General features: G+C 39.6%; 1 protein-coding gene across 2 annotated transcripts in view; it reads right to left on the bottom strand.

The window, feature by feature from the left end:
* Positions 1–260: 260 nt before the first annotated feature.
* The window catches only part of ZNHIT6 (zinc finger HIT-type containing 6), a 53,853-nt gene continuing 26,870 nt past the window's right edge, over positions 261–27,243 (bottom strand). For both annotated transcript variants that reach the window (XM_066625223.1, XM_066625224.1), the window contains exons 9-10: positions 9,834–9,970; positions 261–4,274 (exon numbers count right to left, since the gene is read on the bottom strand). In XM_066625223.1, coding sequence (XP_066481320.1) covers positions 4,198–4,274; positions 9,834–9,970 — 214 coding nt within the window. In that variant the 3' untranslated portion in view covers positions 261–4,197. The remainder of the gene's footprint in view (positions 4,275–9,833; positions 9,971–27,243) is intronic.

Genomic DNA, 27,243 nt, shown 5'->3' with positions numbered 1-27,243 from the left:
CTAAACTGAAAGCTGCCATTGCCCATGATGGTCTATAGATGGAAGAAATAGGTCACTCTACCACTGCTTCTCTCTGCTGCGTATCCCATGTATTCTAATGGCAACAAGAACTGCAACTTTCAATTCAATACTGGAAATGCCCATTAGGCATGTAGTGCAAATAGATCCCCCTCCCACCCCATCCCTATCCTCTAGTCTAAGCCCCAGTCTGACAGGAGAGGCATTTATGAATAATCTGAGAAGCAAATCCTACAAATTGTGAAGGGACATCCTGAGGATAATCAATACTTCTAAAACTGCTAGGGGACCCATACATAATTTTCTAGAATTTCAAGTGTTTTCACTTGAAATGTATTCATTAAGCGTCTTGGTAGAAAGACACTAAAAGACTGAACAGCAGAGTGATAAGAAAAAACATGTTTGGCCAAATAGTTAAAGTTTTAAAGTACATGCTAGTATTGGAAAGGAACCTTTATTAACAAAAAGATGAGTAAAACTGAGGCTATTTCCAACAGATCAGTCAGACAGGAACAAACACAGTAGGGAGCATCGGCCTGCTACCAAATGACACAATTTGGCAGGAAAATGTCTACCTAGGTTGTATGATAATTTTCTCAGTGTTGTCACCTGCAGTTTACCCATTCAGCTTTAGCTTTTATGTGGAGTATTATATGTGCAGTATTTGCTGCAATTTGTTTGTTTGTCTTGCATACATCTGATTTCCTTCCATTTCACTGCAAGTGTCCATGAAATAAAACCATATGTTCTGCCATAGCAACATTCTAATACAAACACAGAGTAATCTTTGTCCACTGGAGTACACAGTCCTGTTTTTTTTCTTATTAACACAATCTGCATCCAGTTCAACCAAATCCCATAGCAACCACACAAATACAAATGGATGTTTAAAAAAAAAATGTTTTCCGAGAAATTGCTTACAAACAGTGCACTCTGCCTTTTAAAGTTCCAAGCTAACAAAGCATGAACTGGGAAGCAGGAATGACCAGAAATTTATTCTTTGTAGCTTTCTTCCTGCACAATATCCAAATTCTCAATATGTACACACTTGAAATATGATGATTTTCATCAGTGTGTGATAGATGAACCAGATCAAAACCAGTATTGTATACAACTGGTGTTACCACTTAAATAATAATTGTAAATAGCATTCCTAATGGGCATAGGCCTTAATACTTAAAGCTCCTGTTCTAAAGACACCCATGAGCTTGTAGGTCCCACAACAATTAGTGAGATTTACCAGCTTGCAAATTGCTTCAGAACTAAAGATGCGTTCTGCTTTGGATGTTAGATTCACTTAGTGATGCCTTTAGAGGCATGTAAGAAATTAAGCTAGAAGTAGGACTAGCTGTTGTATCTCATGTTCCTTCCTTTTTTTCCATCTTGCCTTCCAAGTAACAACTGAAGCTTTCCTCAAAATCATCTATGGCATTAAGAAGGGCCCAAGTGTACCTCATCCTCTTAACACCTCTACATGGCTTCTTCATGCCTAGGCTTCTGACTACTTTTGAACATCTAGCTTTCATTGACTATACTTGCAAAACAATTAGATGATGTTGGGGAGGGGGAAGAGGTCTTTTTTTGTATTAAAATTATCCTGTACCTTTCAGGGTGCATACAATTATCTTGCAAAACAGAGCATTACAGGTGACCCACAAAATTCTCCTAGAAGTGCATGTGGGAATCCCATCTTAAGCAATGATGGTTCACAGCAAGAGAGGTTTTAGAGGTGGCCCATCATTTATGATATTTCCTTTCCTTCAGCCTGCTGCAAATGTCATGGCTTATGAGTAGCTCCATCATCATCTAGAAGGGTAGAGAGCAGACGTAGGGGGCCAGATGTGCTTCAGAACTGTTCTTCTGTGGACAATTAGGAAGGTGGACAGCAAGCAGCTCGTTGGCAGGTTGTTAGCAGTATATTCTGTTTTAAATGTTACTGAACAATGCCTACCAACAAGGCGCTTGACAGGAAGGCTAGTTCTTTAAATTAAGATTCATTTTTAATGAATCTTAATTTAAGATTCATTTTTAATGACCTAGTATGTGGCAAGGGATTGTCAAGGGATGTGGCAAGGGATTCACTTTTAATGACCTAGTATGTGGCAAGGGATTGTCACTCCCGAATCGGCCTTTTCAGCCACACTAGACGCTGTTCCAGAACCACCATCCAGAGCGCGATACCATAGTCTTCCGAGACTGAAGGTTGCCAACAATGTAGCAAGACACTTTGATTCAAAGATTATGGGTAAAACATGATCAAGCTCTACCTGTGAGCTTTTCTGTAGACTCTATCTGTTGCCTGGCTTTCATCACCTTCAGCCACACATGCAGGATTAAATATATCCTCTCTTTCTGATACATCTGCAGGGGATTCTTTTTTCGTGAGCACCACTGACTTTGCCCTATGTTAAGTAGAAGTTCCAGTACAGAACATTCAGGTACCTTCTGTTTATATGATTCTATGATCATCATTATAAAACAGGCATAATTAATATGTTCTTCCTTTGCCTTCATGTTCATAAGAAACATCATATATAAATGATGTTATATGTTATAAATATCAATTTATTATTTTCTCCTTAAGAATTAGTAGGCCTGAGAAACAGGAGTGCCATTTCAGGTTTCAGCAAGGGATAGGGATATATTTCAGCATGGTGGACAAAATTAATAGGAAAGCTCAAGCCTGCTATGCTGCCCCCCTCCCAGTGATGCCCCTGCCAGGAAAGACTGCTACTTGAGGTCTTGTTAAACTACCCAAAATCAGTACAAACAGCACATGGCTAGAAAAGCCACTGGTCTCACTTGAAATGAGGCAGTTTTACATATCCTATTCTTCAGGGTCCTGTGAACAGGCAGTTAATCTAGTAAACAGACCACAAGACCGCATGAATTGTTTGGCTGTTATGGGACTTGCTACACAATCCTTCCTTGTCTCTTATGTAAAAAGAAGACAACAAAGTGATCGTAATAAATAATACTTACTCTTTCATTCAAGGACAATGAGCTAATGTTTATTTAGTACTTTGAAGCTGCAAATGTACCAACGCAAGAGCTGAAGTTGCTATTACCACAGCACTTTTTCCAGTGCTTTGTCCAATCTAACTTTAAATGACTCAGTTAATGAGATACTCATCATTCCTCTAGGGACACTAGTGTGCAGTGTAGCTGAATAAGCTGTCAGACTTTTTAAGATATTAATCCAAAATCTGTCATTTTTTTGTTTGTTTGTTTAAGTCCATTTTCAGCTAGTTGGTCCATTTGGCAGGTGTGCTTATGGCACACTATGGCTTATACAACAAGGGATGCAATGTGGTCAGCCCAGAGGATTATGCAACTAGAAATATCTGACTGGGCTAGAGATGAGAGATGTCTTTGGATGGACAGATAAGCCATCTGTTCTGGACCGTTATATATAGTTTCAGAATGCACACTAGTTAGCTAATGCCTAATAGCCTTCAGAGCTGCAGATGATCGCAAGGTATATATTATATTTCGCAAATAACTATATTTTTCCAACTCTTTGATAACTATAATTAGACTACCTCCTTTTTCTCTTGCTTGATAATTTTCAATAAACCTAGTAAGGAGTACTGTAAATTCAACATTAGATACTGATAATTTCCTAACCTTTACCTTGACTTAGATTTAAAAAAATTCTATGTACACACGAAGCTTCATTACACTGAATGAGACTACTGACCTACCTAAACCAACACCAGCTGCTTCCCAAGGTCTCAGGCCAACATGTTCCCTGCCTGTAATCCTTTCAATTGGAGGTGTTTAGGATTGAATTTGGGATTATTCTACATTATGCATGCATGTGCAACTGTATGAAAAGCAGAAACTAAATAAAAAATTAAAAACTTAATTTGAAATCACTCCGAGTTATTTTATGAAAACAGTTTAGAAATCTGGAGAATAAAATCTATTTAGTGCAAACACATTTATAGTTACCAACCAAGTCAAAAGGGGGAACGGAATCACAAGTCAGTCCTGCAAAGTTCTCATAGGAAACTAAAGTAAATCTTTATTAGTATTTTATACTAACAGCTTGTAGCCCATTTTACCAGCAATAGTTCTAGGAGGTTAGAAAAAAGTTCAAGATTAATACATCTGCTAAATCTTCAACAGGTCAGGTGTAAAATAGGCTCCTCCAACCCCACCTCAGATCTGGCCTCTTCAGGAACTATCTCGGATTTCCCCTTCTTCCTCAGATGAGCTTTCACTCATCAAGTTGTTACTGGGTTTATTGGCATCTGAAACAGAAAAAGAAAAACACATTTTAAAAGTTTTTTCTTGAGCTGAACAGCCCTGGTTTTGCATCTTTCATAAAATCTGTTGATCATAGTACAGGCATATAGTTGCTAGAAAAGTATTTCTCAATAGGAAATGAGCCATATTTATTTTCCCCATAGAGTGAATTGCTGTTATTGACTTTTATGGCAAAGCAAGATGAATGCAACTGGAGGCATAGTTGATACATGGGTAAATATGCCCTATAAACTTTTCCTATAAGACTCAATGGAGCTACTGATTGTACGGAGAGGATATTTCAGATACCCCTTAGCTGAGAGTTAGAGAGAACAATAAATGTCTGCTTCCCTGCGCAGTATATTTATGCTAAACGTCTGGTACACACACACACCTCATACAACAGGGAAATGGAGAATAGATGTATTTGACCAGAAGCCCAGCATGACCAGTAGTCTCACACTCAGCCATGTTTTAAGTTCATATATATGTAAACACACAAACATACCATACTAATCTCCATGAGAAGATGCTAGAACTGAAGTGCTCCAACATCCTCTTCTAGTTAAAGGAAAGTAACACTCCACTTGCTCAGAACGCAAATTCCATAACATGCTTTATTACCCAGAAGCAGTTACATTGTTATGGGAACAAAAATCCCCTCCCTATCATGCTGTGAGGCTGAATATTGGCTACACTGAGATCTTCTAGTATTCCCTTCAGTAGATTTGTTGTGAGATTTAAAAACACACAGACATGCCCCCAACACATGTGTGAGCAAAAAGAGACAAGCAATCTGTAATATGACACATTTATGTGAATAATAACAATAAAGCAAAGGATGCAACTTGTCTATCCAATAGCAAAATCTAATATGATAAAACAGGAAGGAATAAAGTGCATCATATTAAGATATGATGCACACGTTGCCATTGTGTATATTTTAAAATAGTGCCTGCATGTCTGTAAAACAAATGTGTTATGGGTTCAAGCTGTCCAGAATTCCAAGACTGGCTAGCGATATCACACTATGGAACACTCACTTCCTGACAGGCTTGTCACTCTTCCCTCTTCCACCTTTTGGCTTGCTCCAGTTCTCCTGCTACAACACTACCAACTCCTCCTTAGATGAGGTCAACAGATACCAGCAACTACATGTTGCAAAGGAAATACAAATACTGCTTCTTGTGGGAGTTTTTATTAGCTGTCATTGTTTAACACAAATGTGCTTTTCTGTATATATGCTGTCCAGAGCTCCTTGTCAGAGAAGCATTACTGAGAGGGAGTTAATGGGAAAATCATTCCTGAACACTCAAGAAATGTGCAGATGGTGAGCATGGATGATATGAGAAACTAGTGTGCACCTATATAGCGTCAACGGAATTTAGACAAAAAAATAAAAGCACTTCACCCAGAAACATCTGAGGTCACATTTTGTCTACATTAAATCTAGTGTATAATCAATTAACATCTATATGTCAGATATGTACTGAGTAAGAAAGGATTGTTTTTGTCCCTAAGTCTTTTCACAACTTCCATAATCCTCAGAAGCTCCAGTCATGACTGTGCCCATAGACAGAAAAATGAGCACCTGTGTTTTCTTCAAACAAGCATCACAGCTTCACAGAACAATATCGACAATAATTTAAAATGACATGTAATCAAGTTTCAAAAGTAGCAGCTTTCCATTAATAAAACTTTATTACAGATTCTGGCACGTTTTCAAAAGGCACCATTTATATGTACAGTGTAAAACTAATTACAGTGGTTTCTCATGCAAAACAACTAGACCGATCTAAGTATAAGAATATCAATCAAGAATATGGGCAATCGCCTTGTGCGTGCAATCCTAACCAGGTCTACTCAGAAGTAAGTCTTATTTTGTTCAGTGGGGCTTACTCTCAGGAAAGTGTGGTTAGAATTGCAGCCTAAAATGCCTATTTAAGATATTTGCAAAGTGACCAGAACAGAATTATGCATTTCAATAGGCTTGTGAAACTTATTCCAAATTCTTGGTTTTATTTTTCTCTCAGTAAACAACAAAAGTCACTCCAGTCTTTTCCATGTGTTTTTCTAGAAGTGCCTGGTCAGGATCAGCATCTTGATCCATGACACCACAGATGTTTTACACAAAAAGGTATGATATTACTGGTATCTTAGCAGAAATCAAAGTATCACATAAATGCAAAGTTAACTAACTAATCCCAAGCTGCTAAATTAAAAGCAGTTTCTTAATATCAACATCTCCAAAGAGAAGGGGTGAGACATTTTTGATACTATTAGAAGGCAAACTACATATTGTACCTTTCTCTTCAAGCTCTCTCTCTCTCTCTCTCTCAAGGAATGGGAGAAACCAAACTTTTAGAAACTTATACACTATTGTCAATCTACTCTGTTGAACAGAACCCTGTCCTTTGCTGACTGAAAATTGTTCCTACTGAAAAGAGGGCTAGGGGTCCAATCCTATCCAACTTTCCAGTGCCGATGCAGCCCCAAGGTAAGAGAACAAACTTTCCCTTACCTTGAGGAGGCCTCTGTGCCTGCTTTCCCATTGCAGGATGCAGCACATTCCCCTTGGCATGGCTATATCAGGGCTGGAAAGTTGGATACGATTGGGACCCAAGTTTGGCCTAACAAAATCTGATCAAGGAATACTCTACCTGCTCCTCTCTCATGTAAGAGGTAAAAAAAAAGTTAGGTTAGGACAAATGTCATGGAGCCTATCACAGAAAAGCAAGTAACTTGCTAACTGTATATACAGCTATAGGGACTGATGAAACTTGCTAGTGCAGCATCATGGTTCTGTGATCTACTTGCAGTCAACCTCTGAAACCTAGCCCCAAAACAGAACATCCATAAACAGAAAAGATTCAAGCATAAGTCCTTCTTCAAGCGCCTGAAAACGTTCTAGCTACATTCTATACTTCTGCCTTGGTCAGCTGCCAAGTTCTCCTGTGGTGCTGGATATTTTGTAGGTTAATTCTAGAGAACTGATTTCTTTTATTTCTCTCAGATGCAAGCCAATAAGGCTTTCATGGCAGCTTACAGAAATCATTTAAAACATTCAGACAGTAGAATAATAAAATAAAGCCACAAAATAAAACTTAAAATAAAAAAGGATATACAACTAATACACAAAGCAGAGGATTAAAGCATCATTCCAGCAGCATTAAAAACCCATTAAGTGCTCTCAACTTCCCAAAACATAGTAAATGCCTTCTTGAGAAGGAAGATCATAATCATCGTCTTAAATGGGAAAAGAGAGATTAGAGAGAGCATGTGATATTGCCTGGGACCAAGGTAAAGCATGAAGTCAGCCTCTTTCAGGACAGTATGTTGTGACCACTTTGGAAAGTTTCTCTCAGGGATGTGTCCATACAACAGATTAGGTTGCATGTAGATTCCTCCAAAGCAACTTTGACATGAGAATAGCCCTGGGATGGTGCCACTGACTAGCAATACTTCTGTGCCTGTTACTGCTATGCCCACCTGACAAAGGTCCCCCCCCCCCAAAATATGGGCTCCTAGATACCCTGGTTCCTTTAAATGGGTCCTGGCAACTGGGTCAGTGACTGCAACTTGGACTGCTCAATCAAGGCAAAGCAAAAACACTGCCTGGCCCACCCTCATCTGGACATTTACATGCTTTTGTCTTTCCTTCTCACCTTGCTGAGACATTGTAGTACATGCATTCCAGCAGATACCAACAGGAGAGTATTTTAGTGTATGCAGAGTGCAATTCCTGCCTGATTAGTAATTGTTAAGCAATCCCACCCAAGACATCCTGGATGAATGCAGGAAGATGTTTCATGCAAATAGCACAATGGTGCAAGATTTTCAGCAATGGCCAATACAAGAACTCCTTTTGATACAACCAGGACAACCTATAAAATCTTGAAGACTCACCAAGTGCTGAGGATCTACAGTCAACATCAATAGCAGTCCAAATCTTTCTTATTTCTTTTTAAATAAGGAGTGAAAGGGTAGGGCATGAGGCTGGAATTTCTAATTTATTTTCTTTATGGGTTTATTTAAAATCACAATATTTTATAATCAAAGAAGATGGATACGTGGTTTGTAACAAAGGGCACCAATTCAGTTCTTTTCAACTTTAGGTGTAAACCTGGTAAAAGGTATAAAGTTTGTTAGAGTATCAGCTTCCTTCAGTGAAAGGGTGGATACAAAAGTGCCAGAATATGATACTAAATGAGTAGGGGCATCCTTAAACGCTGGCTTACCTGCTAATGTCTTTTGTTGAAACCATTTTATAGACACTACAAAGACACATAGTTCTTGTGATTGATCCTCAGGTACCAATTTTTCTCTCTGCCTTTTTTGATTATTGATTTCCAAATCAGGAATGAAGTTCGAGATCAATTCATTAACAAGCTACAGTGGAAAATAGTCTACTGATGTATGGAGCCTGCATAATATATGTTTTATATGTCCTCAATATAGATAAAATGTGGCAGAAATTTAAAACACACTCTCTATTTGTGCCCAATACATAGACTCTGGGGAGCACAGCAGATCAGCAGCAAAACAACTGAAATCATGAAATATTTTTGAAGGTTTCACAGTAGATGAAGTAGAATTTCCTTAGTTATATTGTCAACTGTAATTTGAAAGAGATACTCCAGCACTGTACATGCATTTAAAGTGATATATGCTTCCAATTACCAAAAAGACATTTTTTTCTACAAAGGTAAATCAGCTGAAGTTGTCAACAAATGTTACACTGGAAAATTTTCTAGGTAGATATTCTTATGGTAGGTCTACCCTATTGAATGTGATGGCCCAAGAGTAAGGAAGACTTCTATATTTTACATATTGCAAGAGGGAAAGAAAAGAGAAATTGCTAACAATGGTGAAATTATGTGAAATTTAACTAGAAAAGAGTAACATATATGGGAAGACAGATCCAACGGTGCCCCAGTGCCAACGCTGTGACCATAGCACTGGTGCTGGGTGTTGTAAATGTGCCGTAAGGAATATTTGCACCAACCACGGAGTAAACGGCACCAGCAGGGAGGCCTGAACCCCATCAACACCACAGCCAGAGCCCCAGCCACCAGCAGAGCTCAGAAAGTGCCAAGTGGTGCAGAGGTGTGGGGAGGACAGAGGAAGGGTGGAACGGGGAGTGGGACTGGCCTGGGAGAGGGCTGAGACCAGTGGAGGCCTCCTACATCAAATCCCATCCTATCCTCCCTCCCAAGTTCAAAAGCCTGACACAAGGCTTCTCGAGTCTGCACTGGTGATTTAGCTGACGAAGTTCAGAGAGCCCCATTGAGCAGGCTCTTGCTTTACTCGGGGTAAAGGAATGAATGTCCCCATACTCTGCAAGACTCCATTCTGCTCAACTCCAGCACAGGGTGCAGTGGTAGCTGTTTGATGCTGCTGCTCCTGTGATGGATAGGATCCCACAATCAGAATCTGCATAGTTGCCACAGATAAAAATGCCTTACATTTAGGAGCTAGTACTCTTTTTTGGCATTAACAAATGGATTAAATGCTCAAATAATTGTTTGGTTAAAATATTTTTAAGTACAAGATACAACAAATACCTTTCTTCGTATCTTGACCAATAATCACCATATCGGTCTTGAATTTTGGCAAAACCACATGCAAGGATGGGTATTCAATAATCATCTTCCCTCTCAAGTTGTCTAGAAGACCTCTGCTGGCATCCAGTGCTTCATATCTGTGAAAAAAATGCAAAAGTAGTCAGTAAGCAAATTTTATAAAATACTTTAATGAAGTTTGCATTCTGGAAGAAGAGAGCCATATTCCCCAATGTTACTGGAAGTCTCCTCTCCCCCAAGCCTAAATCTTATTTAATGGGAAAAGGCAACAGAACTTTCCAAGCGCAACATTCTGCCCAATGTGTGCTTTGCTTGCTGTGCTGTAATAAGGGCTTCTGTAGGCAGGGATACCTTGCCTATCATCCCCTAACCTCATTTTCAGAATGTACTGCATCAATGTGTCTTGGACAGATGCGCACTACATAGCAATACCTCTGCCAATACTGAAGCACCTTAACCATTTGAAATATAATTCAGGTCTCCCATTTCAAGGGAAGAAAAAGAGCTGTTGTTACTTTTACATTAGTAATCAGTGGAACTTTGGAATTGGTTTGAATCAAAGTAAAGCTTTCTAAGCAATCTGGAAATAACTTAAGAGCTTGGAACCCCTGTGTATAAGTCAATCCCAATAATTTTTTTATGTGCGTGCAAGCATACACACAAAAAAAATTCAGCAGTGTCATCCCAGCAGTGTCTTTTCTAGTGGCTACCTGCTGGTGTTCTTTTGCATCTTTTTAGATTGTGAGCCCTATTGGGACAGGGAGCCAATAGTTATTTGATTTTTCTCTGTAAACCACTTTGTGAACTTTTTGTTGAAAAGCGGTATAATAATAATAATAATAATAATAATAATAATAATAATAATAATACAGGCTTCAAGTATACAAAGCAGCACCAGAACTCCTCCTGCCCAACATTCTGTCCCCCCCCCCCCATTAACTAGGCAAAGAACACCTTTTAAAAGTAGTGGCTCTTGTCAGTGGAGCAGGGAGAACAACTGTCCCTGTCCATCCCTGGAGAGCATAATCTTCATTAGCTGACTTCCGCTGCTTATGAGTCCTTTGGGACAAGAAACCATCTTCTAATTCACTTTGCTAGATAAATTGTTGTGGGAACTTTTGTTGAAAAGTGATGTATAAAATATTTATCAGCAACATCATCACCATCATTCTGATCTGTGGTTCTGTGCTTGCTGACTGACTGCCTCAACCATGAAGCAAACTAACTCTGGACCCTGATTTAAAACAAACAAACAAACACGTGTTCCAAATTTAAAATCTGAGTTGTTTAACCCATTTCTGCCCAGCCTACAGGTGTACACATTTGGTCCCTGTTGTGTATATGCAACGTTGGGCAGAAATGGTTTAACTATCTGAGGGACAGATGTATAAATGTTTTGTTTCTAGACTTTTCTATGCAATTAGGGAATCTTAAGCTATGCATATGTCAAATTTCAGCTTAGAAAGTGACCTTAATTGTTGTGGGGCCCACTACGCTTCCTTTTAAGGCAAAGATGTCCAAATGTCACAGGGGCTGCCCAATCCTAAGCTGTGCTTCTATCCAGTGCAGCTTTGAAGCAGGCTCAAGGTCTCCTCATGGTTAGGGGATATTTTGCCCCTTATGCCAAGTAACATCCCGGCCTGCTGTACGGCTACTTGGATCTGCACCTGCTAAATAGCAGGTGCAGGTCCAAACAGCCCCACATAATGCTGGGAGGCCTGGGACAGGGGTTAGGATATGGTGGAGGCCAGGTCTGCTGATTTCTCCCTTCTTCCAGGCCCAAACTGCCCCTGCCAAGAAACACCCCTTCCTCACCTCTGAACCACCCTCCCACACCTCTTTGCTGCCCAGCGCATTCTTTACCTCTGCCAGCAGCCATAGTTGTGGATGTAGCTTTGACAGGGTGATGCAGGCCTCCCCACCAGAGCTGCCTGCTGTCTGAGTGGCACGAAGTGCTTTACAACATGCTGATGACACCCTCAACTAGTGGAACAGCAGCTGCGCCAGAACAACGGTAAGTTTGGATTATGGTTAAATCTTTTCTGAGAATCTAAGTACCAAATGCCAGATCTAGCTTAGCTATTTTAGAATAACTTGTTTTGAGGGACAGATGCACAAGTGTCCCATTTTTAAATCTGTCTAGTACTTGGACCGTGTTGAAAAATGTGATTGAATTGAAAAGCTACAGAAAAGAGAAACTGAAAGTCACTTACTCCAGTATCTTGCCCTAGTCGGAGGTGGGTACTTGGTTCCCAGTGCTAAGAAATACCCTCAAATGAATTTGGAGGTCTGTTTCATTTAATGTATAGTGCAGTGGTTCTCACACATTTAGCACTGGGAACCACTCTTTAGAATGAAAATCTGTCAGGACCCACTGGACGTGATGTCATGACCAGAAGTGACATAGTCAAGCAAGAACATTTTTAACAATCCTAGGCTGCAATCCTACCCACACTTACCAGGAGTAAGTCCCATTCACTATCATTGTTAAAAGCATATACAGAGTAGCCTGTTAAAAGTACAGGTCTGTAACATTTTCCCAAATGCAGTCACATACCATGGCAGTATCAAGTCTAATATATTAAAAATAAAATACTGAAATGAATGGGGACCCACCTGAAATTGGCTCACGACCCACCTAGTGGGTCCCGACCCACAGTTTGAGAAACACTGGTGTAGTGGATTGTGATGGGAATCAGGGAACAGGCACATTTTTTATTTTAATTTATTTATATTAATATTCTAGGCCACTTTTTCCATCCAAAAAGAGATTGAAATCAGCCTATATAGCGGTCCACAAACCGCTTTGTGAACTTTTAGTTGAAAAGCGGTATGTAAATACTGTTAATAATAATAATAATAATAATAATAATAATAATAATAATAATAATAATAATAATAATAATAATAAAATATGTGGAGCCTGTTTATCAGTGGATTTTACATCCACGGATCTGGCTCAACACAGGTTCCCTGGAGCCACACTGAGACAGACTCAGCTCCACCTGATCCCTCTGAAGGGGACTGAATCTGTACTCTGGTCCTCTCTGGAAGGCTTTCTGAAGCCTGGAGAGGCAGCGTGTGTTAGCCCACTGCCTCTGCGGGCTTCAGAATGGATCTTAGAAAAACTCTACTTACACTACTTCCGGTGCTGCCTCTCCAGGCTTCAGGAAGCCTTCCAGAGGGGACCAGATAACAGCTCCGGTTCCCTTCTAAAGGCATAAGGGGGCAAACATCTCAGATTTTTGGTATCAATGGGGGGGTCTGAGAACGGATAACCTGCAGATACCGAGGCCCCACCTGTATTATAACATTATATACTTTGTGAAAAGAAAGCAAGATTACCCCAGTAGTGATTGCAGCCAGGTGAGGAGAATGTGGAGAGCAGAGAGGTTTATCTTCAAGGATCCTCCCTGCCCAGTCAATTTAAAAGCAGCAGCAGCAGCAAAGGAGGTTGTGGATGACATTGTGCACTGCCTCAGGTGTATGTGTATTGGTGCATGTGTGGGGGGAAGGGCGGGTGTGTGGGAATTTGGCACCCACTTTGACCTGAGCTGCCACTGGACAGGCATTTCTGAATCACCTCTGCTCTTGAATTTGCACTGGCTCTCTTCAGAGAATGGTGGAGACAGAGGTTATAAATATGTTTTTGACTGTGGTTGATAGGTTTAAGGGTGGCTGCCCCGTTTAAAAAAAAAAGGGCTATTTCCTAAGTCTCTCTCCAACCAGGTACCTACGTTTTAATATTCAGAAGAGAGTCCCTCCATGATGCGATTCACAAGAACGGCAATCATTCTGCAGCAAAATATCAGAAATCTAACTATTAGGAAGAGTTAAGAATTACGGGTTTGTGGAATAGAGTTTAAAGTGCCACAGCCTTGTAGTTTACTACCCTTAACATCACAGCTGCAAACTGAACTCCCAAAAGAAAAGCTCATTTATTTGTGTGTTCTGACTTAAAGCCATGTGACTTGGATCAACCGGCCAATTCCATATAAGGGAGACTTTCTCCTTCTTGGGAGGATGCATTCAAAGCCAGGAGAAGGCATCATCATAGTGTTTCTAAATAACTGCTGTAGCCTTCAAAGTTTAACCATTTGTGTTCCTTATGGTTACGACATAAAAAAGCTGCCACTCTTTCAAACATTGCTTTTCAGGTACAAAAAATACTCTAAAGTTATGAGTCGCCTGCACCACTATCTCTGCAACTGCTATAAAAATGTGAAATTGAGTCAAATTATACAATTACTACCAAAATACTAAATCCACTAATCATAACATTTTGATGCAAGTATATGTATTTGTGAAAGATCCTACTGTCTTACCTCATCCTGACTTCCACGGATTATAGCAACAGTAAAATTCTTCAACCTATTCTATACAAAGCATAGATCAGTATTGCTCATATACTTGATTGTTTATTGTGCAGCACTATATCAGGAATCAAGATGTTAAAATCTGCAACTTGCTTTTCCTGTTTTTGGAAGAAACTGAACTTTAAGCAATGGCTACTCCTCTCAAATCCAACTTCAATCATCACGAAAATATTTGGTTTCATGTTTCTCTCAGCCCAAAGTAATTATGGCCAGTTCTTACTGAAACCTTTTAAAAGGATAACAGTATATTACATTTCTTATTCAATGAGTGCATTCATAACTTCTGGATTAACACATGAACAGAAACATATTTACAGATTTATTTACAGTACTTTAATGCAAAGTATGGCAATACCTTTCCACTGGCAGGAGTCTCGACACATTCTTTTCTGGTTAAGCAAACATTTACCACCAAAAGGCTAAAGTCTTTCACATGCCACAATACACTTTCCATTATCTCATGTTTTAGACAAAACATCTTTAGAGTCCAGCTTGGCATAACATAAAACATTTGGACTTTAAACTATTTTATGATAGTAAATTATTCAAGTGTTAGATCACCAAGGCATAGTTTTAAGTAAACTTTATTGGTTGACAGACAGTGACAGCTCTTGGCAAATATCTAGGACTGGTGCAGTGTGAAGAGCAGAAGAATCTTAAGAGATGAGAATAGTTTTTCTGTAGTATTGAAACTAAATATCTAGAACATTACTTTTGTGCTTATCTCTTTGGTTTCCTTTCAATCAGAAAATTGTTAACCAATTCTGCTTTCACAATCACAGCTCAACAATGCTGTCATAAGTTGAAAAAAAGGGTCCTGTATTTTTTAAAACCCCACCTTGGGCTTTCAGCACTCATTTATTGAACTAAAAGAAACTGTTGTGATTGTTAAGTGTTTCAAAGTGAGTGACACAAATGGCTATGTTAGACGTGGCAATTTTTCACATTTAAAAAAAAGGAACCTCAAATTCAACTTGTGTATTTACAACTATTAAAACAAAGTGGTATTTCTTACACACTTTGTACTATGCAAAATGCTACACAGCTAGGGGTAAGAAATGGGGAGGGGGGAAGAAGGGGTTGTAAAATTGAATATTTGCAACAGATCATGATGTATGCTTAGTAAACTTGTGTATCTCTCCTGAAAGGCAGGTAGGTCCATATCTTCCCAACTTAACAGCAGTATCTTCTGAACACTGTCATGTCTTCTCAAGGACTTTACACAATCCCTTGCTTCTCTCCAGTGTATAAGCTTCAAGAACAGCAGTGGTTCTCACACATTTAGCATTAGGACCCACTTTTTAGAATGAAAATCTGTAAGGACCCACTGGAAGTGATGTCATGACCAGAAGTGACATCATCAAGCAGGAAAATTTTTAACAATCCTAGGCTGAAATCCTACCCACACCTACCCAGGAGTAAGTCCCATATACTATACTGTTAAAAGAATATACATAGTAGCCGGTTCAAGGTACAGGTCTGTAACATTTTCCCAAATGCAGTCACATACGACGGTAGCATCAAGTCTAATATATTAAAAATAAAATATTGAAATGAAGACCCACCAGGCATTGGCTCACGACCCACCTAGTGGGTTCTGACCCACAGTTTGAAAAACACTGGATTACAGAGTTACAACCTTTTTTGGCTTTTTCTAACCTCACATTATTTCAACTGAGGATAACTTGGGGAAGGAGAATAGGATGCCTGGATCACTTGAACCTGCCATGTTTTTCATAGCAACCACTGTTACTAAAGCCTGCTAGTTACTAGCACAATAGTTTTATTTCCACAGATTACGCTGGGACTCATCCCATAGAGCGAAATCTAGGATACAGCACATGACCAATCAAAATGGATTTAGGTGATTACCTAGTTAAACGTTGGTCAAGTATTTTTATAGCATTAACTTGCTTTAAAATGATAAGTTAGCATATGGTGAAAACATGACACTGCCTTAAAAAAACTGGAGATGAACCTTAACTTTAAACAATGTTAAATAAGATTTTCTCAGTCCCCTCAGCAAACACATTGGTTCACACCCTGATTATCTCGCATCTGGACTACTGCAACTTCCTCCTCCATGGTCTTCTGTTGGCTCACCTCAGCCCCTTCACTTTCATCAAGCATTCTGCTATCAAAATCATTTACTGTGATTGCATCATGCCCTTTCTCAGATACCTACAATGGTTTTCTGTCTGCTCCCAAAATCAGCACAAGTTGCTGGTTCTTCCTTCAAAGCCCTCCATAGCCTTGCCCCCTTACCTCTTTCCAGTATTCCAAATGTGACTGCACTATAGATTAATATAGGGGCAATATAATAGTGGTAGCTTTATTCTCAGTCCCTTTCCTAATTACTCTGGCATGGAATTTGCCTTTTTCACTGCTGCTGCACATTAGGTTGACATTTTAATTGACTATCTACCCAAATCCCAAGATCTCTTTCCATGTTTGTCACCAACAGCTCAGATCCCATTAGCGTATCTGTGAAATTCAACATTTTTTTGCCCCAATGTGTATCACCAATGTGATAACCATTACCACTACATACACTTTTCCTATTTTTTTCTTTTTTTTTAAAGCATGCTTCTAACTTCTGGTTCCACCATGGTATTGCCACCATATTAAAGGAATGTTTAAAACAGCTTTAGAGGCATCCTCATTGAAACACAATAGTTTTATGAAGGAATACCCCTGGGGGGGGGGGGGAAATTATGTCTGAGAGAGGCCTTACTTTCAAGGGGTGTGTGTTTGCATTTTAATACTTTAATAATGTCCATTATGACTGACCAGAAGTCAAATAAGCTCCAAAGATCTTTCTATATTTCCAAGAAGGCTGAAAAGGTAGCCTACTAATCCTTCTGTAAACTGCAGCACTATATAGATTTTTGTGTTGTAAACGTATACCTCTTCCATGGAGCCTCTAGCTATTATCTCAGCAGTGAACTCAGTCATCCCTGCCAGTTCAGACAGCAGGAAATTCCCTGCTAAGATCAGCCCCTCCTGCATGTCATCTGCAGGACCTTTAGTTTTAATAATGGAATTGCTGTAGTCTGTGATTAAAGATAAAAATGAAAATCCCATGCAACTTTTTTCCCTGTGATAAAGCATGACCACCTCAAAGAGTCTTTCAGATGAGCAGCATATCCATGCTTTGAAAAGAATTCCTTGAAACACAAATTTAAAAAAGAAATCATATCGACAGCAGCATTTAATTAAAAAAAAGAGATGGCTTCTGAAGGAGCAATATGATCACCATTATACAGTACAGTACTTTGCTGGAGTGTTCATTTAACAAAATACATAAATGAACAACCTGTGAAATTTGGGAGCCAATTGAATAATCAATCCTTCATGAGTCTGAGCGAAGCCAATGAGAGATTTCCTCCTGGTTGTGCAGAACTCTATTTCAGCAGGGGGTGGAGGGAAAAAGAGTGCAAAGAAAAGATGTACATAGCACTTAAGATTCCTTTCAAGTACTAGATTTGAGAGGCTGCAATGGAGCAGAGATAATAACTAGAGATAATAACTAACAGATGGACATTCATTCCTAAGCGGTGAATAACCCTTCTTTGTGGTTATGATTTGTGAACAGGAAAATAAGCTCCTCAGTTATACAGCAAGGGGAAAACTACATTTTGAATTATAAATTCAATTTTGCCCACAACGACAATATGGCTTAAACCAAACTTTGTACTTAAGTCTGTCTTATTACCAATGTGCACATCCTGATTTTCAAAGAATTATGGGAGTTAATCTTTTCCCCCCCAAAAATAGCTCATACAGAACACTGGTACTTGAACCACATCTTAGTTTAAAGTTCCATAAAAGGATTGCAACACTACAATAGACTGCAATTTCCTGAAAATAGATATGCTTCGTCCATTGGAGTTATCAATTGCTCCACCTCGGCTAACCATAAGTGTCTGTGCAGACCAGACACTTGCATATTTACTAGCTGCAAATCTAAAGAACCTGCCTTAGTTACATTTTCATAAAGAATGACAAATGACATATCTCCCCTTCACAGTTTAATTCCCTCACACCGAGACATTTTGACCAGATAACTAAAAGGAATTACTTTCAATTAATTTTCTCTTATTAACCATATTTCATCATGAAACTCTGACTTTTAAAGATTATTTCACAAGCTTGTGCTTAGGATCACACTTATTTTAAAATATTTCTATCCTATCTTTACTAACCTAGTGGGAAACTCAAGATGGCTTACAAAAGAACAATCAAGCAATCCAAAACCAATAAACACCATCACATTAAACAAAATGAATGGCAATCCAAATCAACAGAAGTAATAAACTAGAGCAGCCAACCTAGCAATCAAGCACCGCTGCAGTGTATACAGAATAGAAACCTGGTGAAACAGAAGCATTTCATTCCCCTTTGGAACAACAACAGAGAAGGAACAGCCCAAATCTCAACTGGAAGAGAATTCCACAAGCTGGACACTACAACAGAAAGGCCTTGATGTGATGCACATTTCCAACGCTGATAGCACCCGCAGCAGAGATTCCCTAAACGTCCTCACAGGCAAGCAGATCTGAATGAGGAGACACAGTCCTTTAATTATTTAGATCCCAAACCAATAAGGGCTAATAAAGTCACTGTCCACATTTAGAACAGTGCTCAAATATAGTCTTTAAAAAATATTTTATTGTGGTTTCATAGGTTTGTGTGGTTTTATGATGTGTACAAAACTTCACTCAGTAGTTTCGTGCGAAGGAGACAAGATGAAAACTTGTACAACCCCATAAGGCAATGGGGTAGAAAAATCATCCACCAGCATGAATGGGACCAACCACCCAGAAAGGACTGGAACCACTGGAACCCTAGGGTATCAACCAGCAAGGTGCCTCAGAAGGATACCATGACTAATTGTACTGAAAACTGAGGAGAGATTCAAGATAACCAACAGAGATGTGCTGCCCCTCATCTCTGGATGTAGGTCATCTATCACAGCAACCAGGACAGTTTCTGTCCCAAAACCAGCTTAAAAGCTGGACTGAAAAGGATCTACATAATCATTATCATACAAAAATCCCTGGAGATGGATACTAAGATGCCTCAATAGAAAAGACTGATCTTAAGTTATTAAGTCAGTTGTGTCTAACATGAACTTTTTAAAGAGCAGATCAACAACTGACTCCTTCAAGGCAGTGAGATCAGGTGGAATTTATTACCTCCATTACCCAGCTGACCAATCCCTTTCTAGCACAGCTAATTAGCTGGAATGTGTAAAGGACTAAAACACAAGTGGTGGGTCTCACATTTCTAAGGATCCTGTACAAATCATCAGGTTGCACAAAATGAAAGAGACGTAAAGAAACAGGATGACCATAACTTTCTGTCAAACCCAAATCTGTATCTGCAGTGAACATGGTCTCCAAGTCAGAACAGATGTAAGCAATTTGATTTCAAAGTGCAAAGCATACTGGTCACAGAAAACTATGACCTTCAACTTCCCCCAGAGGCCAAGATGCAAAAGACAGCTTGGGTAGATGACACTGGATAGATACAATGGTGTCGGAGAAGTACACTTTTTCAGTACTATTACTACCACAAAATAGGGCTCAAAGATTTTCTCTCATCTATGACCAGAAACAAGGTTTGTCATAAGACATCCGTTACCTGTCTTTTTTTTTCTCCAGCTGCTTCATTGCCCTCTGGTTCTCTGGGAACCATGCAAGAGGATGTCTAAGCAGGCAAGAGGATGCCTAAGTGTGAACTGCGTCAATCACTGGAGCTATTTTCCCTTTCTAGAGGTTGCTGGGGTTTGGACAGAACTGCCAGCCACAACATCAGGAAAGTCTCTCTGGGGTCTTAAGAAAACCATCTATTATTAGCCTACATGCACGAACCATCTTAATAAGTTCCTTCCCCCTTCAGAGTTTTAGAGTCCCTGTCAATCTAAACCCCAGCAATGATATCTTTTACAGTGGCACACAAAGTTCATACACTTAGCAGGTCACCCACCTCCAGTTCTGAAACAAATGCAAAATCAAGAGCATGCCCTGCCACATGTGTGGGACCAGATATAATTTGAGACAGATGCATGATTTCCATGAAGGTCAGGATTCCAGAGCTCAATCAGATAAAAGGGATTTGGCATGAATGCTGAAGCTCTCCAGGAAAACCTAGGCATCCTTATCCCCAAAGATCACCTTTATCAGCTTAGATAGGGAGACTGTTTGGCAGCAGGATGTGCAGTACACCAACATAACCCCTATTCTGTCTCAAGAAGCCAACACTAGACATCTATACTCAAAATGAGGTAAGATGGATAATGGATAAAATCATGCTAAAAAGTATAGAACCACGATACACCAAAGTCACTTCTCTTCCCTGCTCATTGAATTCAAGCTGCTGCTGACACATGAAGAGAGACAGACAGAACTGGGTTAGGTTCTGCTGACCCATGAAGAGAGACAGACAGAACTGGGTTAGGTTCAGTGCTGTTCTTCCCAGAGTTCACTAATACAAGCCAGGTTGTCTAGCTCATCCAGGATTAAATCCTGGGTGGTTTCTCTCTTACCACTCACCAACCTGGTGTTAAATCAGAAACACTAAAACTTAATGGACTGCTGGCATGGCACAGGGTACTTACTCCTTCCTGTTTGGGAGGGGTACATCTTCTTAGAAATACAGAACATATTTCTTTCAGATCTCCAATACTGTGGAAACAGCCAAGACTTGAACACAAATAAGAATAAAATGTTTACAAGGAAAAAAATCTGAAACAGGTATTACAGCCAGAATAGGAAGGCAAGAATGCTGAGCACTTTGAGATGGCAGGAGATGGAAGAGACTTCTCCTTTCTAGCATTATCTTTTTCGTTGCTCACGTAGCACGGGGGGGGGGGGAGGGCAGATGGAAAGTATGATTCTTTAGGAAAAGCAAGAAATAGAGAAGCCAGGCAAGACTCACGCAAAGTGCAAGGTATACATAAATAGGAAGCAGTCTGTCAGTTTCAAGGTCTCATTGAGAAGCCTGGAAAGAAGGAGCAGAGCCAGGGGTCATTTGCTGGCCAGGATAGAGGAACTGATGAGTTAAAGGTTCCAGAAAGTCATAAAACTAGGAGGGACAGATGTAGTGGTACTACAGAACATCGGACAGGTGACAAAACAGAAGAATTGTTACAGGGCTCTTTCTTCTACAACTATAATTTTTCACTGCATGGCACTGAAGTAAAGGTCCAACACATGCATTTCAGAAGACCAAGCAAATTCCCTCTTAGCAATTCCTCATGCCCAGGAATCTATATCTGTGTGCCAGTTATTAAATTCAATGTAACCAAGAGAGAGTTTACAGAAGGCATCAGCACAATGAAGCTGAACTCAGGAAAGCAGATAGTAGGAAAATATGTGACAAAGGAGGCACAATAGGAGGAAACATGAAAAGTGTTTGGGAAATCCCAGAAAACAATGCAGTCAAAACAAAGCAAGTGTCCCCTACGTCTCTCCTCCAACAGGCCATGCAGTGTAAAGAGGCTTTAATACTGTGGCGCTCAAATAAGCAGTTTAGTTAAAAAGATTCTAAGTTAACAAAGGAAAATTTATATTTTCAAAGGCATGTCAGGACAACAGAAACTTAAAGAAATAAACTGGAGGTGCAGAGAGAGAGAAAGGGAATGTGGGTCACTCAACAATGAAGTAGATATTGATTACTAAAGTTTCAAAAATGCTAAAAATGTTTCAGTTCCTTTTAAAAGTCTGTCTCTAACACACACAAAATAAACTGGTCCCATTAATAAGAAGAAACAGAATTCTAGCAAAAAACAAAAACAAAACCCAAATAGAACAAGGTTGATACTTGAAAAAGGTTGCCCTTTCTGGACTGTTTTGGGGTTGCCCTTTCTGGACTGTTTTGGGGATGCATAATTGAAACTAGGCTATTCCCTTTCGTTTCCAAACATTCTCCTTCTCCTTTCATGGGATCTAATTTTTTGACTCTCATTTTTTCAGTCATTTAAAAAAAGTTTCCATTCATATTCATCTCTATATAGATTATTAAAATAGCTGAATAATCACATCTTTAACACACACTTATACAATGACAAACAAGGATGTGCAGCATCCAGTATTTATAATCTAATACATTATGGAAATATCCCATTGCTACGAAACAATTATTTACCTGCCTGCGCTCACTTTTACTGTCTTTAGTTAATTTAATAATGTAAACTCTATCTTAGAAACAATCCTTAACTGAGAGTAGATCCTTTTCCAATTGTAACTTATAACTATTCTGCCTGTTGTTAAAAAGATGAACAATCATTTCCATATTTTCTACCAAAATTATAGACAACAGAAAAAATGACCAGAGGTTCTAACAGAAACATATAATTGGTAACATCTTCTAAAAATCACTGTATAGATTTTTCCCCCCCAAAGTAACTCAATCAGAGTTCATACTGAAAAGTTATGACAAGAGGTGTTTGAAAATGGTGGTTCTTTTTAAACTCAGAAGTAAGCCCATTGTGTTCAGTAAGGCTGTTAATCCTACCTTACTCACCAGAAACAAACACTTCTAGTTGTTGTTGTGGTTATAACAATAACAATAGTTATGATATCTATCTGCTTGGGAATTTTTTTAAAGAATCATCTGTGTCAGCTCCTCAAAATATTTGGCTCAATCTACATCTAAATAAAAACTTAATTTATGCATACTTATGTAGCTTTACAACTACAGGTCCAATATCAGCATTTGTAACATTACTGGTCCCTAGGCCAGTATTTGGCTTCATATGTTACTATGTCTTTTTAAAGCATCAATAATAGAGCAATTAGGCAAAAAGACTTACTACACCTTTAGTACAATCTAAAGCTGACACTGATTTTTCATTCACTCTGGTAGACTGAACAGCTTACTACAGAGAAAGGTCTTCTACAATCAGATTGTCTCCACTGAAAGGTATGCAAAGCTTAATGACTGGATTGAGGGGCAGAACAAGGTGCACTTACATGGAACTGTACTTGATCCCTGGCTGACACAATAGGCTTTGTTGGTTTCTGCAACTGGGGAATTCATATGAGCCAAAGAGAATTTTGGAGCCAGGCCAGGCATTCCAAACCTACAAATGCTGCAAAATCTCCACTCCACTCACCACTGTGTCCTCTCTTCTCCAAGCATGCTCCCCCTCCCCCCAAAACGTCAGGTACATAGATGTAAACATTAGAAAAACGCAAAGCACAAAAGAATCTAAGTAGTTTGCTCTTCTTGCCGAACTATACTTATGATAAAACATGGTCGGAATAAAAGGTTGATGCAATAGGCATTGCATAATTCTGTGCAGTCATTTGTGGTTGTGGAAAAGGGCATTTGGAACTGAAATATAGGTCCTTTAATCTATTGTGGAGACAATTCTTCAAAGGCCTGTTACTTCCATGTATTCATTTTGTCTGGCACATCTCTTTCCATGACTAAGAGAAACTTGAGGTTATTCTCTCAATTATCATACCCTGGGATATAAAACAAAGGACTCTGTATTTTAAAATTCCCTTTACAGTTCTTTACATTCTTTCAAAGGTTTTATTTGCCATCTACTTGCCAAAAAGCCACTAACTATTGAAAAACAAATATGTTCCCACTTCTTTGCCAAAGGAGGCAGGCAGGAAGGAAGGAAGGTAGGCCAAAGCTCTCCTGACAAGCTCAGAAGAATCGTTCTAGTGCATTGCTGTCAGCAAGAGATAAACAGAGGGATTCCCTTTGGCAAGGTAAAGTGGAAATAGTTTGCAGTGTTTTTGTGTGTGGGGGGGGGGAGGATTCTTTTGGACAACAACATGACCGATTCCCAACTCAATTGAAATGACAAGGCAATTAAATCAGTAATTTTCCCAGTTGAACCTCTATCGCTTTTTTACTTGAAAACATCATTCTGAATGCCAGAACATTCACATGCTTTTGGAATCTCCATTCTGAATAGCAATTCTAGAAAGTCTGAAGTGTTTGGGAACTCGTATTTCTGCCACAGAAACAGCATGTAGATTTCAGCATGTAGACTGAAGAACACACCCTTGAACCTAGGTCCTCCATTGTCCACAAACTCATAGTTTGCTACCATCTGCAAGCCTTTAGCTGTCAAGACCTCCACTTTGTACAGTGCTTATTTGTTTAATCTTCAAGGAAGCAACATTAGAGCTACAAACTAGAGATAAAAAGTGACTGGTCAAATACTCCATCACAGGCTCACTCCTTTAAGTACACTGCCAGATTGGATCTTCAGCAAATGACAATCTACTGCAAGAGAGAGTGAAAGGATTACAAACACTGGAATGAGGCACCAACAAGTTACTGCTGAGAAAGTTTGCGCTGAGTCAGTATCAAGAACCTTCATTACCAAAGAGTTCAGAACAATTTAGGTACAATTAACATTCAGCTTGGCTTGCTGGTAACAGACACATTTCTTGCTCATTTTTGGGGGCTCACCAGAAGGGAAGAAGTAGGCCCCACCCTGACAAAGAGTATGCCCCACACTGACAAGGCATTATGGCAAGTTGCTTTGGGCCATTCAGATCACTGACTGCAGACAAGGTAATGAATATAACCCTTGCACAATGCTTTCCCTTTATTAAATGGGTACATCGGCAAGCTATCCAGAAAAGAACATTGAAAGAAAAACTCCACTCAGAACGCATGATAGAAGTGGACACAATTCAATTCAGCTAAAGAGACCTGGGCCAAAATGAAATGAATGGCAATCCTTAAGAGCCTTGCGCAGAAAGAGACTCAGGGCACAATCCTGACTGCCTTGGGTCGGCACAAGTGAGTTGGCTGGGCCAGTACAAGGATGTGCGCCGGCCTGCGGAGGCTGAATCTAGCCTCCATGCCGACTCAGGCAGGGAGGGATGTGTTGGTCGAGCTAGGCTGATACAAGGGCCTTGAGAGGGTGGGGAGGAGGTGGGAGGGAGGCATTCCAGGGTGGGGGGAGGGTGGGCAGAGGGCAATCCCGGAAAAGGGGCTGTGACCTGGCTGTTGTGCCAGATCCCAACCCCGTTCCCTGAGTAGCGCGGAGTACCTGGGGTAAGGGGAAGAGTTGCCCCTTGCCTCCGGTTGAGCCACTTTGGGCCCCTATCTTGTGCTGGATTCAGCGCAAGCCTCTTGGCCTGCCTGTTCCAGCACAAGATAGGATTCTGCTGCCAAACACATATATTGCCTACTGCAGTGGTTCTCACACATTTAGCACCAGGAACCACTTTTTAGAATGAGAATCTGTCAGGACCCACCAGAAGTGATGTCATGACCAGAAGTGATATCGTCAAGCAGGAAAATTTTTAACAATCTTAGGCTGCAATCCTACCCACACTTACCCAGGAGTAAGTCTCATTTACTATCGTTGTTAAAAGAATATACATAGTAGCTTGTTAAAAGTACAGGTCTGTAACATTTCCCCAAATGCAATCACATACCGTGGTAGCATCAAGACTAATATATTAAAAATAAAATACTGAAATGAATGGGGACCCACCTGAAATTAGCTTGTGACCCACCTGGTGGGTCCCAACCCACAGTTTGAGACTGGCTTACTGGATCAGAAACTGCAGGATATGCAGCCGAGTTCAAATACTATCCACACTGCATTGCTTTTGATGGAACATCCAATTAAATATACACCCTGATCCACATTCTGGTGCAAGAAGTCACATATAAGTACCTTTTAAACATGTGCCTAGACCAGGATTGGAGCCAGCATTATTCTAGCGAACTCCCACCAGCAGTATTAGATCAGAGTTTTGACACAACTGACTGACCCTTGCTGATATATTACTCATACATTAAATGTATCTGGAAATAAGAAAGGAGCTCTGTTACTGAGGAAATGAGACAGGCAATAAGCCTTAGAGCAGAACGTAAACAGCCACAGGAAATTGACACAACATAAGAAATAAGGGCAGAGTTTCTAGTAAGCATATTTAAGCTCATTTCCACTGTTAGGTATGCAAAGATTTGCTAAGATCACAAAACAGGGATATCTTAAGATTTACTGTTTTTACCAATGTTTATTTTTAAAAATTGGTGGGTGATCAGGAAATGCAAAGTCTCGAAAGCATTCCCATATTAGATCATAAGTTTTCTAAAGCACCAAATAAGATTGTTATAAGGTGAAATACATAAAGAATTTAAAGTAGAATGGTAAACTTTGCAAAATACATCAATCAGAAAAGGTTGCTATGGACACAAAAATGAATCGCCTAACTTAAAAAAGGTGTCAGTTTAAAAAATAAAAAACTAAACTGCAAGATTGAACTTTTACTGAACTTTCCAATCAGCCAGCATCAGATGGCCGGCTTGCATTGTCACAGGTAAGACATGTAATACTATCACTAGCAAAGAGTCTACAGGAAAAGGCTTGCAGTTCTCATTTGAATTGCATTCTCACATCACACTACAAACAAGAAACCAACCTATTCTGCTATCTTTACTGACCAAAAGCACAGCAAGTAATCTTTTGAAATTGGATATTACAAGGGAGACTTCCAATGTGTATAGTTTGTAAGTGACCAAAATAGACTCTGCAACAACAGGTAATATTTAAGCGGCAATACCATACTGCAGTGGTTCCCAAAACAATTTAGAAATATTAATTACTTCAAATATTCATTTTGGAGTATCAAATTCTCTGCTTACAAATGCTCTTCTGAGTCATCTCTTGGGAAACTGAGAAGGTACACTTCCCAAGCTAGATTGCATAATTTGGTAGTTGTGACTTTCCTTCCCCTACTGGAAAAAGCAATAATTGTACCACATGAACTCATTTTGTAGGCATCCCAAACACAAAGCACTGGACAAAGTTATTAATTTTTTTTTTTTTTGAAGAGGACAAAATAGTTATTCTAAAAATAACATAAAGAATAGCAAAAATTAACCAGGAGTCATCAGCTAAGCCTTGCTTGAAACTGCTCCCCTCACCCTCCACAATTGCTTGAAACTATACCCCCTCACCATTCACAATTGAGGTGAATAACAAAATCACTTACCGCTGTGTTTCCCAAGCACTGGGA

This window comes from Tiliqua scincoides, chromosome 4 (genome assembly GCF_035046505.1).
Source record: "Tiliqua scincoides isolate rTilSci1 chromosome 4, rTilSci1.hap2, whole genome shotgun sequence".
Lineage (NCBI taxonomy): Eukaryota > Metazoa > Chordata > Lepidosauria > Squamata > Scincidae > Tiliqua > Tiliqua scincoides.
The sequence above is the reverse complement of the archived record's forward strand: the minus strand, read 5'-3'. Positions and strand labels throughout refer to the sequence as shown.